This window comes from Calonectris borealis, chromosome 1 (genome assembly GCF_964195595.1).
Source record: "Calonectris borealis chromosome 1, bCalBor7.hap1.2, whole genome shotgun sequence".
NCBI classification, from domain to species: Eukaryota; Metazoa; Chordata; class Aves; order Procellariiformes; family Procellariidae; genus Calonectris; species Calonectris borealis.
Genome location: NC_134312.1, coordinates 15,201,844 through 15,220,802, shown reverse-complemented (window position 1 = coordinate 15,220,802; position 18,959 = coordinate 15,201,844). Strand labels below are relative to the sequence as shown.

Genomic DNA, 18,959 nt, shown 5'->3' with positions numbered 1-18,959 from the left:
ATATTTTTAATTTCAGGTCTCTTTACAATTCTAAAATCTCATTTACTCAAATTTCATGAGATACATAATTATTTTTATGTAAAATGATATTTTAAAAGGAAATGTCATTTCCTTTTAGAGCTACTGATTAATCTACTTCTATTCAAAGATCTAATAACTCACACCATAATCACACTCTCATTAGAAAATAATTAGGCAGTGCTGGGGAGTCGCAGTTATATGAGCTAGTCATAGACCTAGGATGTTAAAAACAAGAAAAAACCTGCCATCAAAACTAGTTCTTTGTTTTCCGGAGGATACAAAGAAGCTTATTTTGGCTATATTATCTGATGGAAGCGTATGCATTTCTTCTTTCCCTTTTTATCGTGGTGGTTCTTGGTCAAAAAACTACATCAAGCCTAGTTCATTATATTCATACCAGCATTTTGCATGTCAGAATGGCAAATGAGATTCAGCCTAGATAAATGTTAAAGTGATACACTTTATGATTGAAAAATAATCATAACTTTTCATAGAAAATAATGGATTCTAAGGTGATAATCATTATTTAGGGAACTACCATTGAAATAGGTGTTTCATAAAAACATTAGCTTTATGTTCAGTAGTGATAAAAAAGGCAAATACATGATTAGGAACAAAGAAGGAGACAACACAGCAGAAAATATCATTATGCCAAAATGTAAGCCCATCATGCATCACTATGGAATATTGCGTACAAAGGGCACACCACGACAGGGTTCAGGGAAAAGTGAAGGGGAGGATCTTGAATTATGGAGCAGCTTTCCTGTGAGGAAAGACAAAATTGAGTAGGACTCTTCAAGGCTGAAAAAACAGATGGCAGAGGGTAATACAGTAGATGTCTATTAAATTGTGTGCGAGGAAGAGGATGACTGCAGAATGACTGCACGCACTTTCAATACAAGCATCAAAGGATGTCGGTTGAAGCTATGAGATGGCAGATGCAGAACAAACATAAGAAGGTGATCCTTTGAAAAAGGTGTCAGTATGCTCTGGAATTTCATGCCATAGTATGTGGATGTTAGAAGTTTCCATATGCTCAAGGGGGAACTGGATAGATTTGTGGAATAAATATCAGGTGGGAATTACTAAATACACAGGAATCCCATCTGGTGGCTTCTGAGCTGCTGTTTGTTGGAGACCAAGGGACTGCTTGGGGGAGGAAGGATTCCTGTGTGCTTAGCTTGCTGTTATGCTTTTCCTTGGACGTGTGCACATGGCTGTTTTTCTAAATATAGGATACTGGCCTATGTGGATCTTTGATCTGTCTTAGAAGAGCCCTTCTAATACCATTGCACTCGAGTTCTTGGATCTCCTCCTGTTCCTTGGGATTTCTGTCTCAAGAAAGAGAATTCATTCTAGTTAATGTTTGTAACTTAAAACGTTTTATTTGGAAGAAAGGCTATATAGGTGAGAAAGAGGGTAAGACTTGACTCTGGTAATAAACTTAGGGTATTGGCTTATGGCATAGGAAAGAACTACAGATATTTGAAGTAAAAATTATGTCTTAGATCATGCAGATCAGGGATTTGAACCTGACTTTGAGAGTCTTTCCCAGGCTGTCTACATCTAGTGAGTGTGTGTGTGTCTCTGTGTCTCTCACTCTCATATTCCTAGTCAAAAATTCTTCCAGATAAAAAAAGTACTTAAGACCAGTAGTTCTTTTAAAAACATGTTACCTTTGAAAAAGTGTTCTGAGAAAGTTTAACAGAGGTGAGGGAAATTAGACTTAATTTTTTTCTTCTATGTATAAGAGTATCTGCAGCATTTACCACCCCTTTAAATAGACTCTGAAGGTATTTTCCATTCTGTCTAATAAAGTTGTAAGCTGTCTAATAAAGTTGGTATTGAAAACATTTTTGGGGCATTAACCAGTGGATTTTTTGCCCTTTAGAAGTTTGAATGTGTCTCTTGATCTCATGCCTACTGTTGAAAGCTGAGCACTGGCATGGGTTGGTTGCCCAGAGAGGTGGTGGAGTCTCCATCCTTGGAAATACTAAAAATAAACCATCTGGACACGGTCCTGGGCAACTGGCTCTAGGTGGCCCTGCTGAAGCAGCAAGGGGGTTGGACCAGATGACCTCCAGAGGTCCCTTCCAACCTCAACCCTTCTGTGATTCAGTGAAGGCTAACTGTATGGGCATACAGAGCTCGTATTCAGAAAAAAAACCCCAAAACTACCAGGATTGTGGGGCAGTATTTTTACTGCACTATTTTTGCAGGAAATTTGTTTGAAGGGGATGGGGGGGAAGAGAAGACAGACATGCCATCCTGTTAAAAGAAGGGGAATACTGAAGGTTAGGTTGGCTTTCCTTCATTTCAAAATCTCTTACAAGAAAGCCTTTATAGTCTTCTATCATGGCTTCTTGAGAATAAGGCAAAGGGGTTGTCTCATTCTTGAAGGAGTAAATTAAATTCTAGTTTTTTGACAGTACAATTCAAGAACACATGATTTTATTTACTTATGAAGTACGGAGCTTGTCTGTCTTTTTGATTGAAAACAAGAGGGAGAAAAGAATATACTGAATTCCACATATGTATGTATTTCCTATGCTATGATTTTGAGGCTAGTAATATAAATATACTTTGAATGTCTGATAGAAACAGTCTGAGAATTTTTTAAGCCACTTCAGCCAGTCTGCAGGCCTCCAATGAAATCATAAACATTGTATATATGTTCTCTGTTGCATATTATATAAATATTACTTAAGCTCTTTGCCTCCTTACATGGAACCTATATTGGCAGTAGAAATCAGGGCCAGTTTCCATGGCAATGCGGCGGCACTAGGGGAAAGGCTGATTCCATGCTGTGGTTGGTATTTTTATGCAAGGGAAGAGCTGCAGACCTACATTTTTAGATAGGAAATGTATTTCAAGGCACAAAAACATTTAACGTTTTTTATAATTCTGTTGAAAAAGTAGATCTGTATAACAACGGAAATTGAAACCTGTTTTTTGCTGTTTGGAATAGAAAATTAATTTTTATTTTTATCTAATGTTACAGAACAGCACTGTTAAATATATACACAATTATTACTGCTATATTTGCATGGAAATAGCAAGGAGTCTTCTGTACTGAGGATAAAGGAAGTTTTGTACTGGGACAAAACAGGGATAAAATAGACTTGAGTTTTGGCTTAGTCTCCTAGCCTTTTCACTCTTAATTTTAACCTTCTGAACTCTCTTAAAATCATTTTCACAAAGGTCTTTGAGGACTTCCAGAAAAATCTTGTTCTTTTTTTATGGCAATCCTATCCCTCTGGTTTTCTTTATTTTCTCTGGGTTTTCAAAAGATAATCCTCACTTGTTTGTTCTTTCAACCCTCTGTTATCTTTCAGTGGTACGTAGTATACCTTTTTCTACTTCTTGTGTGATCATAGGGATGGGGAGAGCTCTGACACTGACTCCTGTATTTTTATTTTTCCCCCATCTGTCACTGAGAATGGTGAGGAAGCCAGGCCCCTCATGCCCCTTACTTGCTGAAGACTGTTCTGCACAGCTGCTCCTCCCTGTATATTTTTGCTTGCCATTTGTGTATTAGGTGTCATCATTTTTTGTTCAAGAAATGGTTGTAGCTGATACACAGATACCTAAGGGGAATTCAGATGAAATTGGAATAATTATGGACATTATTTTACGAACTGTCTTCCATGTACTTGTGAAGATTGCTGTTAGGGATAGAATGGGACATCAGGTGATATGTGTGGTGAGGTAAAGAAAGTGAAGGTTGTGTTTAAGATAAACAAAAAATGCTGCTTCTTATACTTCCATAGAACTTATTTCTGGAGAATTAAGTCTACATTGATGAGATCTTCAGGTAGTTCTTTTCCTTTGTAATTAATGAAAAAGTTAGGAGTGAGGAAGGCATGATTTTAAGGTATCGGGGAGCTTTCTAGAAATGCTACATTTTCTTTTGGGAACGTTCCCTTAAGGTAGGGGAAGGGATTTCTAGAGCCTGCAGTTTCTCTTTTATCTTTGATGGGACTAGGATGAAGCTCTTTGCATTGCTATATGCTTCCTCCACTGCACAGTACTTGCTCCACCTCAGTGAAGTGGGATGTTCTCAGAAGTCAGAACCTTCTGAGAAGATGAACCTAGCTGGAAGCAGTACTCTTCAGAAGTGTGAAGGGCTCCGTTCATCTCCATGAATCATCATCTTTCTTTCCCAACCCTAGCACTCAACAGTTAGTCCGTGTCTGGTGTTGCCTAGCAGGAATTCATTAAATGTCTAAAGGGAACTGATTTATCCTAACTGGGACTATTGTAGAAATCCAAGTAGATAAAATGTTCACAGAGGAATATTAGCCTCTTCCTTATGTCTGGCACCTGCATTATCAATCAGGATTAAACTCAAAGGCATTTTACAGCTGTACAAGGCTTAGCTGCCTTGTCATGCTGGTGATTTAAAGATGTCTCACTTTATAGTGGAGTATCTCCATCCCATCCTGTAATCAGCATGTGTTTCAATTATCATCTTTTCAGAGGTTTAGCAAATCAAAGCTCTAAGTTGATAGCCTGTGTGCACCGTGGCACTGACCGCATATATACACCTTCATTTAGGAGTAGAAAACCAACTTTGCCTCTGCAGTAGCTATAGGTACATAAGGTGAGGTGAGCTTGGTACGCTTTCAGTTCCTCTCAGCTTTGTCTCTTGAAACACAGTGGTTCAGCTCAGAGTTTCCTTCAGCTCTTTTCCATCCATTATTGCTGATAGTCTACATAGCTTCTTGAAGACTTCTCTGAGGCTTGTCAGATAACTGAGCCGATGCCAGACTATACTTTAGCTGGCTTTGGCACTGACTCAGCTTAGCAAAAGTCAAGGCAATACACTGCAAACATATGTAGTGTGTCTTAGTTTTAGCACCAGTCAGATCAGAAGCTTTGCCACCACCATAACACCCTAACATTTCCATTTTCAGTAGCAGTAAACTTACAATGTTCCTTGGACCTCAGTTTCTGCTTGTAGTGTGTCATGGGTTTGAAGTCATGATGTCACTGTTCTTTACTGTCATTAGGACTCAGCATCAGTTTCTGGCTTTTACTGTGCCATGCCAATTATGCTCGACATTTGACTTTTGAAACCTGGAATCGTAAAGTTCTTCAGTTTTGCAAAAGCTGTGTGTAGTGGTCAGGTGCAGACACCATTGTCCTTCCCTGAGAAACCCTGAGATGGGGTTACTCATGGAAAAAGAGGTGAACTGGAGGCGATAGCCTCCCGGTAGTAATAGTTGCTGTCCACTTCCTGTTGTAAACTGGGTTCAGAATTTACTTTTACAAGATGAGCTTCCTTTCCTGAGGCGTACAGTTTACTGGCCTGGTAGGGGAGGCTTCAGTCATAGCGTTCTGCTATCAAGGCATAGGATATGGAAAGATCTCACTCTAGGAGGCAGGTGCATCTTTACAGTTGCATCTTCTCTACAAGGGAGAACGTTCATCGGGGATACTACGACAGCTGGGATTCCTTGAGTGCTTTTCCACCATGGATGAGACTCTGTCTTGCTGTTAGAAATAGGAATATTCCAATAAGTGAGTCATCCAGCATCCATGCTGTGAGGTAAAGCATGCCAAGGCTGGGATGAGTCAGATGGTCTGATAACCCTTATTCTCAGATTTGCTGACATGAAAGAGATTCTGAAAACCTCATCAGGAATTGTCACAGTATTTGGCACCCAAAATTGCCTCATCCAAGCCAGCTGAACCAGCTGGACAGGGCTCTAAAGTGCTGAAGTGACTTCCCTAACTCTCCTGAAATGGCTGCTGCTTGTTGAAGATCCAGTCAAATGAAAAGACCTTCACTCGCAAGCTTCAAAAAAAAAAAAGGAGAGCTCCAAAATGGGTTCTGCAACCCACAAGACAAATGGTTGATGGGAATAAGGGATTGAAAGGCATTTCCCTGGGAATCTTGAATAGGCAACATGGCACATGGAAGAATCTTACGGACTGAGGAATAACGACCTCTGCACTGAGGGAACATATGACAGGAGAGGATGCTGAATGCAGCGGCTTTTGGAAACATATGTTGTGAAATTTGCATAAAATAAATGAAAGATGCCATGTTCTATAAGGTGGTTGGGCAAGAGATGAGCTGTAGGTTTTGCATTAAAAAGTATGCAGAGTAAAGTGAAAAAAATAGTCAGAGATCTAGGCACTTCAAAAAATATACTTTTTTTTCTCAGGATCAGTTTATCAAATAATTATCCAAATAAAAAGTGTTTCCATGTGTCTGAACAGTAATAATTGCCACCGCCTCTGTGAGGACAAGACGACAAAAAGATAAAGTAAAGGGTCGTGAATTGCATGGTATGTTATCTGAGAAGAAGAAGGTGGCCACATTGAGTCAGTCTTATTACAATGTGAAAGTCCTCATGCTAGAGATGAAAAGCAAGTCTCTTCTGGACTGTAATTCAGAGCTAAAGAATGACCACGTTCTTGATTCCTTTTCTTTTCACCTCTATGAAACTGCTGCTTCAAAAATTGTTTCCCAGATGCAGGAAAGCTCGGCAAAGCCAGCGTGCAGATCTAAGCAGACCAGCAAAAATATGCCATGTTTGTGCTTACTGGCAGCTTGGTCCTGGCTTAGCCGTGGTCCAGGTTTCAAAACTATATTCTTGCTTATGATAATAGCAGATATAGAAGAATGGAGGCTAAAATTTTGTTCGCCTCTGGGTATAGGTGCAGCCCTCAAAGTATTTGAGGCCACACTTTAAAATACGGCATATTTAAAACCAGCTGCTCGCTATTTATCTGTATTTGGGTGAGAATGAGTTTTCATGAAAAACACGTGTCTGTAATTTTGCCATTTTCTCACTTTTGACTGCTGCTGGACTTTGCAATCTCTTTGCTTCTTTTATGTATTTCTGTTATGAAAATGGATGCTTAAATTAACATGAACGAGGAATATATAGAAAGAAACTCAAAGCAGGCATTTCATATATTGTACTTATGACCACATATACCCAAAATTGAAGAATTTTAATAACTTTTGAACACTGGCAAAATGTTTTTGAATGATAGGCATATTTGCAACTTATGTCTAAGGTAAAAAGTTTTAAGTTGCTCGTTTAGCTTGTTTTTATTATTTACTGGTATTGCAGTGCAAGCATAGGTACTTTCATAAAATGTTCGGAATTGTGAAGAGATTTGTTAAAATTCTTGTAAAGTTACACAAAGGAGATGTTACTAGCATTTGGAAGTTCGGGAGGGAGGGGTTGTGTGTTTTTAGAAGGATTGAGATCAATCCTTCATTTTGAAAGCAAGTCTGTTAGTGAAGAGAAGATTTTTAATGTAAAGAGTTAATGTAAAATGCTCACTCCAGCTTCTCAAAAGGAAGGTTAACGAGGTGAAGTTGGGTATCAATAGAGTTCCAACTATGGCATTCAGGATTTATCGCTGCAGTGATGCTTTGTATTTGCTGCAGACAGAGAGGTTCCTCTAATTGCTGACTTAGTCATGCAACCTTGTTCCTTTAGGCTCTTTTTTTTTTTCCTCTGCCAGTTACGTCAGTGTTTGTCCCATCCAAAATGCTTGTCTACTTAGCCTTTTCTCATTGCCTGTAGAATTGAGTTCCCAATAATCCAGAGCATGATGCATTTGCACTAACAAGGTGAATGGGTCTTCCAAACGTTAACTAAACATGGAGATGAAAAATCCTTTTTTGCATTGAGATGATCACGGGAAGTCAGGATTACATTTTACCAGGGTGCTTTTGGGGGAAAAAAAAACAAGAGGTACTCTGCTGCTGACTGCGTTTGATATTAAGTGAAGGGTTACAATTTCACGGTTCCTATGAAATCTTTTCTACTGGGGTGTTAAATAGGTAAAAAGGGGTGCGAAACACTGCATTTGTTGATTTATTCCTGCTCATTTTGTTTAAGATTATCACAGTTGTCTTCGTATGGTTTCTAACACATATAAATGGAATATATACTTCCTTGTAGTGTATGTATGTTTATATTAACTCTAAGGAAGTTGGCTTGTACTGATAAACAAAGACTAAATCCCATGTTTCATAATTTAGTTATGAATTCATATCTGAGTCCATCTTTGACTTCAAAGAGTCATTGACTTAAGGGGTTTTGATGCCAAATTAAGTTAAATCTACTAACTTTTCTGGAGCAGATAGGGCTGTTGGAGAGCAGCCTCTTCTTCAAAACTTGCGAATTTGTTGCTAGTGGCAACTGTAAGATACTGAAGCAACAACAGTATGTTTTCTGATTATATCTTATTAATAGAAAGACTGGAAACACTATAATTTAACATGCCAAAGAGAAAGTTAGAAATTAAATACTACAACGTAACACACCAAAAAGAAAGTAAAAAATTAATTTCCATTTATACGCTTGTGAGTCATTCTGTAAAAAGTAATCCATCACACAGCTTAACCGTAGTAAAAGGAAAAATAAGTCAAAGCAAATAGTGGCTACTTCGCTACCGCGTGCCAGTGTTTACTGTCAGGCGGTCGAATCGGTCAGAAGTGGAGCTGCATACGCAGGGAGGCGGAGGAAGGAGCCGTGCAGCATCAGAAAGGACCCTTGTTGCAAGAGGATTTGGAGGAGGTGAAGCTTCATACGTGGCTTATGAGACTGGCTTGTTTTTTAACTAGGTTTTTATCATTGCATTGGAGCAGTATTCCTTATCTGACTTACTTCAGGTGGAGGTTTCATTTTGGCATGTTAGGATGCATATATAAGAAACTCTGTATTCTCCATTGATTAGTACATATTCCACAGCGTTACAACAGCTGTGTTGCTCCTCTTTGGCTTTTAGGAATTTGTGCAATATTTTTTTTTTTTTTTAATAACTTTCTCAGCCTTGACAACACTTCACTGGTAACTAGAAATATGGGTAAAGTGCGAGCTGCTGAATGTACATCTAGGTATTTTCTTTTTGTGTCACCAGCTGGATCTGTTTTTTCTTTTTAACTGTTGACTTTTTTCCCTGTGCAAGCCCGTAATGGATGACTGGTCTGGAAAGTAGAACTCTGCAAGAAAAACAGTATTTGAGGAGGAAAACATAATAGCTTGGCAAGTTCTGTTAAGATTGAGGCTTCCTGGATAGATTTGGCTTCTGGTTTGCTGTCTTAAGAACATTTTAACAGAACTGCATGTGTTTGAGAACAAAATTTAATTTGGGACTGAATTTCAGAGTTTAAAACCAATTACTTCTGGGAACTTGGTGTAACTGTGTCAGAGAAAGCTACAAAGGGCTACCTCCTGTAATGTCTACAAACCTGGCAGATCTTACTGTTTCATCTTACATGTGATTTGATGTAATGGTAGACTGCTAATGGTTCCCCTCAGCTCGGCCCTTGGCGATGTGCTCCTCCTGCTCGCCTTGCCTCTGATGTGGCTGCAGAGTGAGGGAGCCCAGTTCATGGATTTGTTACCCATCGTGGCTGTGTAATTGCTAGATCCAGCTCTGAGGCAAGGGAGAAGCTCTACAGTGAGGAGAGGAAAATGAGAAGGATCTCTCTTTACACCAGGACTCTGCTGCTAGGCTGGGGTGGTGGCATGATAAGACTGCAGTACTCGCTGCTTGAAATGGTATTTATTTATAGTACCTGTTGTTTTGAATGGAAGAAGGCAGCGTTCCTTGGCATTTTGCTTTGACTTTGGGTATACATTGAAGCCCAAGGTTGCCTCCAAAAGGCTAGTAAGCAAGATGGAAGTGAAAAATTCATTCTCCGTCTTGCTGTTCGTTTGAGGTTACAGAAGCTATCATGTCTCAGCCTGCTCCATTCCAGGAGGGGTTTCCACTGGTGCTTCGACTGATGTTTGACGGTATGATGGTATTTTTCGAAGGAATGTTAACAGTCCCAGGAGGAATGATAACTGTGTTTGATAATGACCAGATGTAGAAACTCTTTCATGCTTGTGTCATGCCAGCAGTCTCTCTTTTTATGCATGGATTTTCTAGAATTGGAAATTGTAGTATAGTTTTGCACTAGTATAAGAACACAAATAGCACTTTTCATGTAAAACAAAGCTGTCTCTGGAAGTTCACATTAACTATTTCTTGAAGTTGGTTAAAAACTTGTCTCCTTATGCTCTGTTTCCTTCTGGATTTATAGACTTTGTTTCTAAAAACAGTAAGATGACGTCTGGTATAATTAAAAATAATTATAATATTAAATTACAAATAATTTATCATAACTATTAACATTTAAAATTATCCAGAATTATAACCCATTTAAAATTTTACTAGAAATATGCAACGTAATTTTGTTCCTTGAGCAAGAACTTTGGGGTTGTTTTGATCTTTCTTGAGTTTTTGTTGCTTGTTATATGTGTGTGGATTTATTTAGAAAGCCTTCATTTAAGGCTGCCTTCGGTTCAAAGAGCTCACTGTTAGAAAGCACCTGTCTAATTAAGCTAAATCTGGATTTGGGAAAAAGAACAGGCAAGAGTTCAACTAGTAAAGCAGACACCATTTGAACAAATGAGAAGGAGATCCAGATAACTGAGTCCTTAAGCAATTAATAACAGCTGGAAGAAACTTGTGTGTAGAGATTTCAGACTTTAAGCTCTACAGCACCTGAGAGCCTTGCCCAGGAGCATGAAAGATTTTGCCTTCTGGAGCTAGAGGGAAACATAGCTGGAGCTCCTTCCAGATGGACCCACACCCACTCGTAGATTTCTTAAAGCTCACATCTCGGCGTTAGGAGGTTTATAGCACATTTCTTCTGATGTTTACCCTCCCCCTGCCTCCTTTTTTTTTTTCCTCTTCAATTTGAAATTCCCCAAAGAGCTTCTGTGGACATGTCAGGAGGTTCATAACATTGCTAGAATACAGTTTATTCCAGATTTTATTTTATTAAATATATGAAGGAGTCATTTAACTTCCTTTTAATTGCATTTTCTATTAGCAAAAAATTTCTGTGGATGTGTTCATCTGAAAATCTTAAGGAGAGTTTTGTTTTCCCATCAGATTGAGGTAGTTCTTAGCTTAATCCCACCAATTTCTGCCTCCCTCCCAATGTTTTTGTCATTTGACTCAGTCTGTTTTCCTTCTGAGACAATGCTCTCCTAAAGGTAGGATAATCAAGTGCAGGTTTTAGCTACATTCAAGGTAAAGTTCTGTTTACCTAGAAGTAGTCTTTAAGTTAGTAAATCCAGTAGTGTACCATGCCTACAGTACAGTGTTCATAGAGAAGGACTCCTCCTGTTATATGCCTGTTCCCCATGGAGAACAACACGAGGATTTCTTCAAGTAATCTTGTTGTATAGCAATCTTGCCTGCAATGCATTATTATCCATTACTTGATAATAACAATAAAAACATATTTTTTGTCTAAGAGGGTTTTGGATAAAGAGGCCTGAAGTCTGTTTTGGTTTTTAGTAGTGGAAGTAATTCATTGAGGAAAAGGAAGGAATGTCTGAAGATGAAGTGACTGCACGAGGTCAGATCCAAGGTGCATCTATGTTCCCTCCGGCCAGGAGCAGTTGCCTGGGGAAGAGTGCAGTGTTGGGCCCCAATGTGCTGAATACTTTCCCAAATCCAGCAATCTCAGGCTTATGGGCTTCATGAGTCAAAGGCAGTTTTGTATTAGCTATCAGTCGATTTTTCTTCCATGAGTTTTTCTGAGCCCTATTTGAACTTAGCTAACTTCTCTTATCCATGATATCCGTGGGAAAAAAGGTGGCTTTAGTTTTTAACATCATGTTGCATGAGTAATTTTTTTTTCTTTAGATTTTTTGTCAACTTGGCTTAATTCGTGTGGGGAGAGGCAGTGAACAGTCATTTCCTATTCGCTTTCTCTGTGCCTATCAAGATTTTATAGATCTCCGCTGTCTGTTTTCGTGGTTGAAGAGTTCTGCTATGTTCAGATGCTTCCCATATGGAAGGCATTTCGTGTTTTTAATCACCCTCGCTGCTCTTGTTTTACCTTTTCCAGAACTGAAGAATAGCAAACAACCCCACAACATCAACCACAAAAAACCTGAACAGTTCTTCCTGAATTTCTCATGGTATAATTTTCCCAGCATTTTCAGGTTTTAATGTTACGGAGATTGCTTTTACTGTTGGCTGTTCCCCAGTTGGAACATGGAGCAATATGTCCATGACGGAGAACAGTAAAATTAAGTTGTCTGTAATTTTACATTTCTTAAAGTGAGCAATTGATTTCCTGTAAGACTCCATGCAGCGTTTCAGCGTATTTTGCTTCAAGTTCACTGTAGAGGAGGAATGCTTCAGCTTTTCTTTTGTCTTTTACTAAGCATTCCCTCTAAGAGCAGGTTAAAAATAGGATTTCATTGTATTTTGATTGGACTTTGCTGTAAATTTATTTTTGTCCATTTAAAAGAGAGTAATTAGAAGATAAAACATCCTGGCTAGTGTTTGTTAATTGTTTGTAATGCTTCTTTCAATACGATTATGAGGTTTGTCATTGTAGCCTGTGGAGGTGGTCAGTTCTCTGCATACTTACTGACAGAATACAGTGAGTCTAGAAATGGTGTGTCATCTTCTTCTATTAATTAAGTATTTATGCTTGGATGGTGATGAATAACCTAGTAGTGGTCGACCACAGAGTACCAAGTGATTACTTCAGAGAAAAGAAAAACAGATTCAGTATGTGCCTCTGCATGCGATATCTAATGCACATCATTACATACAACATTTTAGGAAATAAGAGTAATAACTTGAAATAATGCAGCTGTTGAATAGCTTGTTATGCTATGATAGTTTTTGACAATTATGTTTCTGAAAAGGAAATGGAGGTTATATAAATACTTGTTTATTACTCACAGCTTTCTTAATGGCTGGATTTTTTAATGCCAAAGATGTTTTAAAGTCCACTTTGAAGAAAAAATAATTCACATTTTAACAAACTCTATACTGGAAAAATGAAATCTACGCTGATTAAAATATATATTCGTGCTATACATCGCAAAGGAAGATATTGTTGAAACATCATAGCTTATTTTTCCAATTCAATAAAAGGGCTACTAAGAAATAGCAAAACTGGAGTTCTCTCATTGACTGATGTCCTACCTAACACTGTGAAATTGTGTATTGGCAGAAGAGCAAGCATCAGTGGTGCCAGGATGAGTTATTCAACTTGTAGGCAGAATTTAAGCAGCCAAGTCAAGTGTTGAAGACTTGATCTTTACGTATACCCCAGAAGTGTAAAAGTGAACAAAACCAAAGAACGGTGCTAAGAATCCCTTGCTAAGAATCCTAAACTGAAGCAAAAAATGGCAAAATAAGCCAATAATGCAAAATTAGCAGACTGATGTAACTCAGCAGCATTTCTTTCCTTCACCCTTCTTCATGTACTGATATTTGATTGCTTCAAAAGGTGCAAGCAAAGCTAAAAGGACAAATCAAAGATCTTCCTCAGTTTAAATTAGTGGTTTTTTATTCGCAGATAAAATCATAATAACTTGAGAAGGAAATAAAGTAATATCTTTCCCTCCCTCCTGATGTCCACGAAGGACAATAAGAAAACACTCCTGAATACCAAATACACCTAGGATTGGAGACAGGAAGAAAATAACCCTTTTCAAAACAAAAGCAAATATAGTAGCTTCGGAAAGACTCAGAAGCAGCTCTATTTTCTTAATCTATTTCTCTAGGAATAAATTCCAGTATTGGCTTTTTTGAAATCTTGGGTTGTACACTTCCTCCCTCTTTTGGAGGGAGATTCTTGGTATTCCTTGATGTTTATTTCAAAACGAGTGACAAAATGTGTGAATCTCAATTCCAGAAATGCTTCCAATTCTCTTTAAAGTATTATGTTTATCATGTGAAGAAATAGAGCAAGTAGTTGTTATCTTAAAAGAAAAAATCGGCACAACTTCAATGGATTTTTGAACTTATGACCCCTGTACTGCATTGCCCTAACCTACCCTAGGTTTTGCTATATTTGTACTTCTTAATGTGACCAAAATAATAACGTGGAAACTTGTGGTCAGATTGAAGTAAAATGATGTTACCGTCCAAAATAAGGAGTCCAAGCACTGATGGATGTGCTTGTGTTACTTGGCACACAGCTTTCAGATATATTGATGAAGTGCAGGTTATTTTACTATGCTTTATTTTTCTTGCTCCTCATTAGCATTATTAATTTTTAAGTGTTCATCGTTCTTGATCTATGTATCCGAAATGGCCTCGTGCCCAGCAGATTAGGTTTCAAGGTTTGTAATGTAGATCCTTATACTATGATTTGTTTGATTAAAGCTTTCTGCCAACATCAGACTGGGCGTGGGGCCGTCAGCTTGCTGACACCATGAAACCAGGCTATTGAAGGGCCATTAATCTAATGTGTAGTGAGGTTAACTGGTCAGAGAATGTGCTATACCTTCTATTTGCTGTATCGGTTTCCTTTCCTCGCAAGGTACAATATAGAGACATCTGTTGGGAACATAGGAGGAAAGATAAAGGCAAAAAAAAGCATAATTTATGTAAGAAGGAGCATGTGCAAACATATTTATTGTTTACCCTACAAATAGATCTCTTCTCTCTTTTCTATTCTGTCCTAAGCTGTATGTGGTTAAAAATTACATAAATTTATTTATTTGGGTATATTTCTCATCATAACTTAAACCATTAATAAATTAGTTCCAAATATTCCTTTTTAAATCTGACCATTTACTGAATGAATAGAAGAATGTTATTATCTGCAAGGGTTAGCAGGCAGATAATTTGGTATGCATGCAACTTCCAGTGATGTCCTTTAAAGCAAAGGCATAATAGCAGCTGCTGTGCAGGCGGTGCATGTTGCCAGTGGAATTTATTTTTGACCAACTGTGTACTCTTCGACTCCAAATGCTCTGTCTGTGTTGAACAATTGCAGTGTGTAAAAAGAAAAAGTGGTGGGGGGAATTATAAGGAGGAGGACTATAGGAGTGGGATAGTCATAAATACAGTTTTTACTCATGATCAAGAAAGTATTTGAATCTAAATTTTAGGAGCTCAAAAATTAGCAAATTACAGATTTCTATTTTTTTATTGTATGAATGACAAACTACTGTTAATATGGTGTTTTTCAGATGGCTTAGATTTGGAGTAGATATAAATGCAAATTATAGCAGCTTTTGATGGCACAAATGCTTTAAGTTACTTCGCAAATGTGTTTTGCAAGTATATTATTTGGCAAGTATATATTTTTTATTTGTATGAAGTATCAATACAAAAAATAACAGCATCAGCCTGTTTGGAGAAGGCTTTCTTAATTATTTGACAAACAGGTATGCTTCAACCCTGGATTTCTTTTTTTATGTGTATTGAAAATACTCAGGATTTTGAAATGTGAGTAATTTGTAGGTGTTTAGAAATACAGCCTTTCTCGGAATAGGATATAAAACATATTTCTTCCCCCCCCCCCCCCCCCCCCCTAAACTGGAGATGCAAGACAGTCAGAAAAACACCTCTTGGTTGGTGGTGTTGGGTTTTGGTGGTTTGGTTTTTTTCAATTAGTGTATATTAAAGCATGCTGTGTGTGTTCTGGGGGTGCATCATAGGCTACCTAGGAAGATCAGTTTTTCTCTCTTACTTCCTAATAGCTCTATTCAGTATTTTGTATACTGATACAGCTTTCCATAGTCTTGGCAGCAGCTATAGATGAAGAGAAATGCATTAAGTCATCTGGTTTGGGTCGGCGTTGCTAGAAGATTGTTTTTTGCTGTGTATTAATGACATCTTTCTTCCTTCAGCTAGCAAGCAGGAGCTTTTGAATAACTTGATACTCTGAAAAATATTTCTTCTCAATCATGCTTAAGAAGATGGGTCTAACATTTCATTTGCTTATCAGGAATTCTAAAAGCTTGGCCGTATCTGATTATATACTTCATATATCTTTTACAAGCTGTTCCAGCAGGTAACTCCAGATTCACTTGAGACCTGCTTTTGGTCTGGTCAGGTGCATCTCTGTCCATGCCTCCCTAGGGTTCCACAGGTCATATGAAAGATGACAGTGAGAACATCAGTGAGACACGCTTCACTGGTATTTCCCTCCCCTCTGAAGGGTTGGGATACCCCTCTGAGGAAGCTCTTTATTAAGTGTGCTTTCTCTTTCGTTTTCAGGCCAGAGCCTCAACAGAAAGCTCCCTCTGCACCTCCACCTCCACCCCCACCCCCACCTCCGCCCCTGCCGGAGCCCACCCCGCCAGAGCCAGAGGAGGAGATTTTAGGGTCCGACGATGAGGAGCAAGAGGATCCTGCAGATTATTGTAAAGGTGTGTGCAATTCAGCAGTGTCGATGAGGGTAAACATTGTCATGCAGTCTTAACTGTGGTTCTTGGAGGGTTTTTAAAGACCTGGTCTTTAATTACGGAATTTATTTATACAAGAATTATGAACAACTCCTCATTTCAGGTCCAGATGTACAATTATCTTCAGCTTTACTTTTTCACTTAGCCATAGCTTGATTATACATTTTGCAATAAATATACAAATACTGCATCCCTGTTTTCTTCCTGATGTCCTAGTTGTAAGAACAGAGAAGAAACTTTTCATGATTGATGTTAGTTGTAAAAGAAACAAGAACACCCAAATCAAAACAAACAACCCCTCCCATACTCCAAAGGGTTCTAAAATGCCTTGATGCCTTTGACACATCAACTACATTTATTTTTTGATCTGTATCTTTTTTTCCCCCTCCTTCTCTCACTTGCACCAGCCCGAGATGTTATGTACTTCTTTTTCGCATGTTGCCTTTCACAGCCCTCAGCATTGTCTGAGGCTCTCTACAGCTTCATTTTAGCTCTTAATTTCCTTAATTTTTTAGTTACTGACATTAATTTTTTTAATACCGTTAAATGCATAAAAACATGTGACTGCAGTGCAAAAGTGTCAATACTTACGTTTGTTTTGATGTCACTGCTAAAGTTCCAAGTCTGTTCCCGTTAAGGTAAAACGTACACTGTACTTACATGAAAAAACATAAATAACAGGTCTATCAACTTTGGGTTATCTATTGTAGTAGATTTCAAGGATATGAATTTACTTTAGGAAACATCAAAGTTTCATCACTTCAGATTAATGTTTCTGAACAGCCAAAAAGCTGTATGTGTATGCACACTGACTATCTGGTATTCTATATTCCTCGTATCAAGAAATACTTTCTGTGTCAAATGATGATGTCTTCTTAATCAGAAGTTTCTATGTAAACCTGGAGATGTGCTATGTTAAGAATCGCCTCTCCCAGCCTGGAACAAGTTGTTTTTTGTTTTCAGATTTAACAATTGAAAGTGACTATTTCATTTTGGTCTAAGAAGTTTTATTAATATATATATTAATATTTCAAATTTATTTGATATTTCAAATGTTTCAGTGGCTTACAGATACCAATAGTGAAAACCAAACAGTAAACTCAAAACTAAATGTTGAAGTCTGCAGCAGAGAAAAGAAAAACATGTCACTGAAGCATGTTTATATATTTTTTTAAATTATTTCTGTTACAACGCATTTGTTCCTTAAGATAACTGTTTTGGTATCTGTAACATCTTACATTAGCGAGTAAGGAGTTGTTGTTTAAACATCTGTTTATTTTTAAAGAGCTGTGTTTCCTTGAGATTAAGTGATTCAAGGCCCCCACTTAATTCTTCCCTGAAGTAAGGGCTGCATTTAATTTCAAACAATCCATCATTGCCTGTGTTCCAATATCTCTTGCAAAATGTCACCATCTGGAGAAGCTAGATCACTGAAAAACAGAAAAAATAGTCTAAGTTTACAGCCTGCTTATAAGTTACCTGTTTAATTAGAGTCTCTGTGACTATAGCAGGTCAGTAGCGAGATCTATGTGCTTTTAAAATGAACTACATGTTATGCTAAGAATACTTGCAAGCTTCCTGAAACATTAAAGGGAACTTCTGTTCTTCTGAATTCTTCTGGTCTTGAAGCTCTGAATTGATGGAAGTATGTTAAAGATGGTTCAAGTTTGGGTTCATTTGTATGTCATAATCATTATTTGTTTCTGCGAGAACAGTGCTTTTGTTGCTCTGGTAGATGATTTACCGATTTTCTGACCGTAATTTCCTGTAAGACTGATCAGTACGTTTCCTTCTTTTAGTCTGCTGGGGTTGAACTGAGGGGAAAGTCGCCATAAGAATTTGAATCGAGTGGCCAGATTGGGATGATCTAGGGCCATACAGATTTTCTGTTTGTTTATTTTATATTCAGTATGGGGAATGAATAAGTTATTTGGTAAAGAATTCCAGGGATGGCTTTTAGACACATTATTTCCATTTTTTGGACAGGTTTTTTGATTAGTTTGAATATGTTTTTCTGTTTTGGGTAACCTTACCTATACAGAGTGGAAGATAAATACTTGGAAATTATCATTTATTACTGGAGTGTCTCTTTTCTTCCTAATTTTATCTCCAAAATGGCAATCTCCCAGGATTTTTGAATGAGGCACAGAGCATACTTCATCTCTTCTCAACCCCAGTCTGAAATTTCATAGGAGGGCAATTTTGATAAGGGAGTATATAATTAGTTTTTTTAATGGATTCGACATTTCACCTGTTAACTGTTCTTCCCATTGCCAGGGTAATTTTGTTACTAATTTTATTTTTAGTTATTATTTTTAAGGATATGTTACTATGTGCTGGGCTCATATCTTCACCACATTACATGGTGGTTGGTAAATAGTCATAATAGTATTTGTAATCAGGAAATATTGCATTAGTTTGAGTTAGCACCTGACATGAAAGAGACAACTAGCGGCCATCGGTGAAAAGCAGACTAACCTTGGTTCCCCGGGAGCTTCCTTCAGGGCCTGTTTAAATCTGTAAAATTACTTCTATTGGTGTCACTGAATTTACATTAAATGCTTTTCAAATCTTTATTTGTTTAAGGAATGGAAATATCAGAAGTCCAACTATGTGATTTTTCAAGGGGTACTTAGACAATGAAGCTATTTTTTCTTCTTTTCTGAACAGCCTTGAAACACTTGGGAGATTTTTTTCAAGAGCCTCTCGTGTCATGGATGTAATTGGAAT

General features: G+C 37.8%; 1 protein-coding gene across 5 annotated transcripts in view; it reads left to right on the top strand.

Moving 5' to 3' along the window:
- Nucleotides 1-18,959, top strand: part of SRPK2 (SRSF protein kinase 2) — a 150,923-nt gene that overhangs the window by 87,804 nt on the left and 44,160 nt on the right. For all 5 annotated transcript variants that reach the window (XM_075145432.1, XM_075145422.1, XM_075145453.1 and 2 more), the window contains one exon: nt 16,042-16,193. In XM_075145432.1, the coding sequence (XP_075001533.1) occupies nt 16,042-16,193 (152 nt within the window). The remainder of the gene's footprint in view (nt 1-16,041; nt 16,194-18,959) is intronic.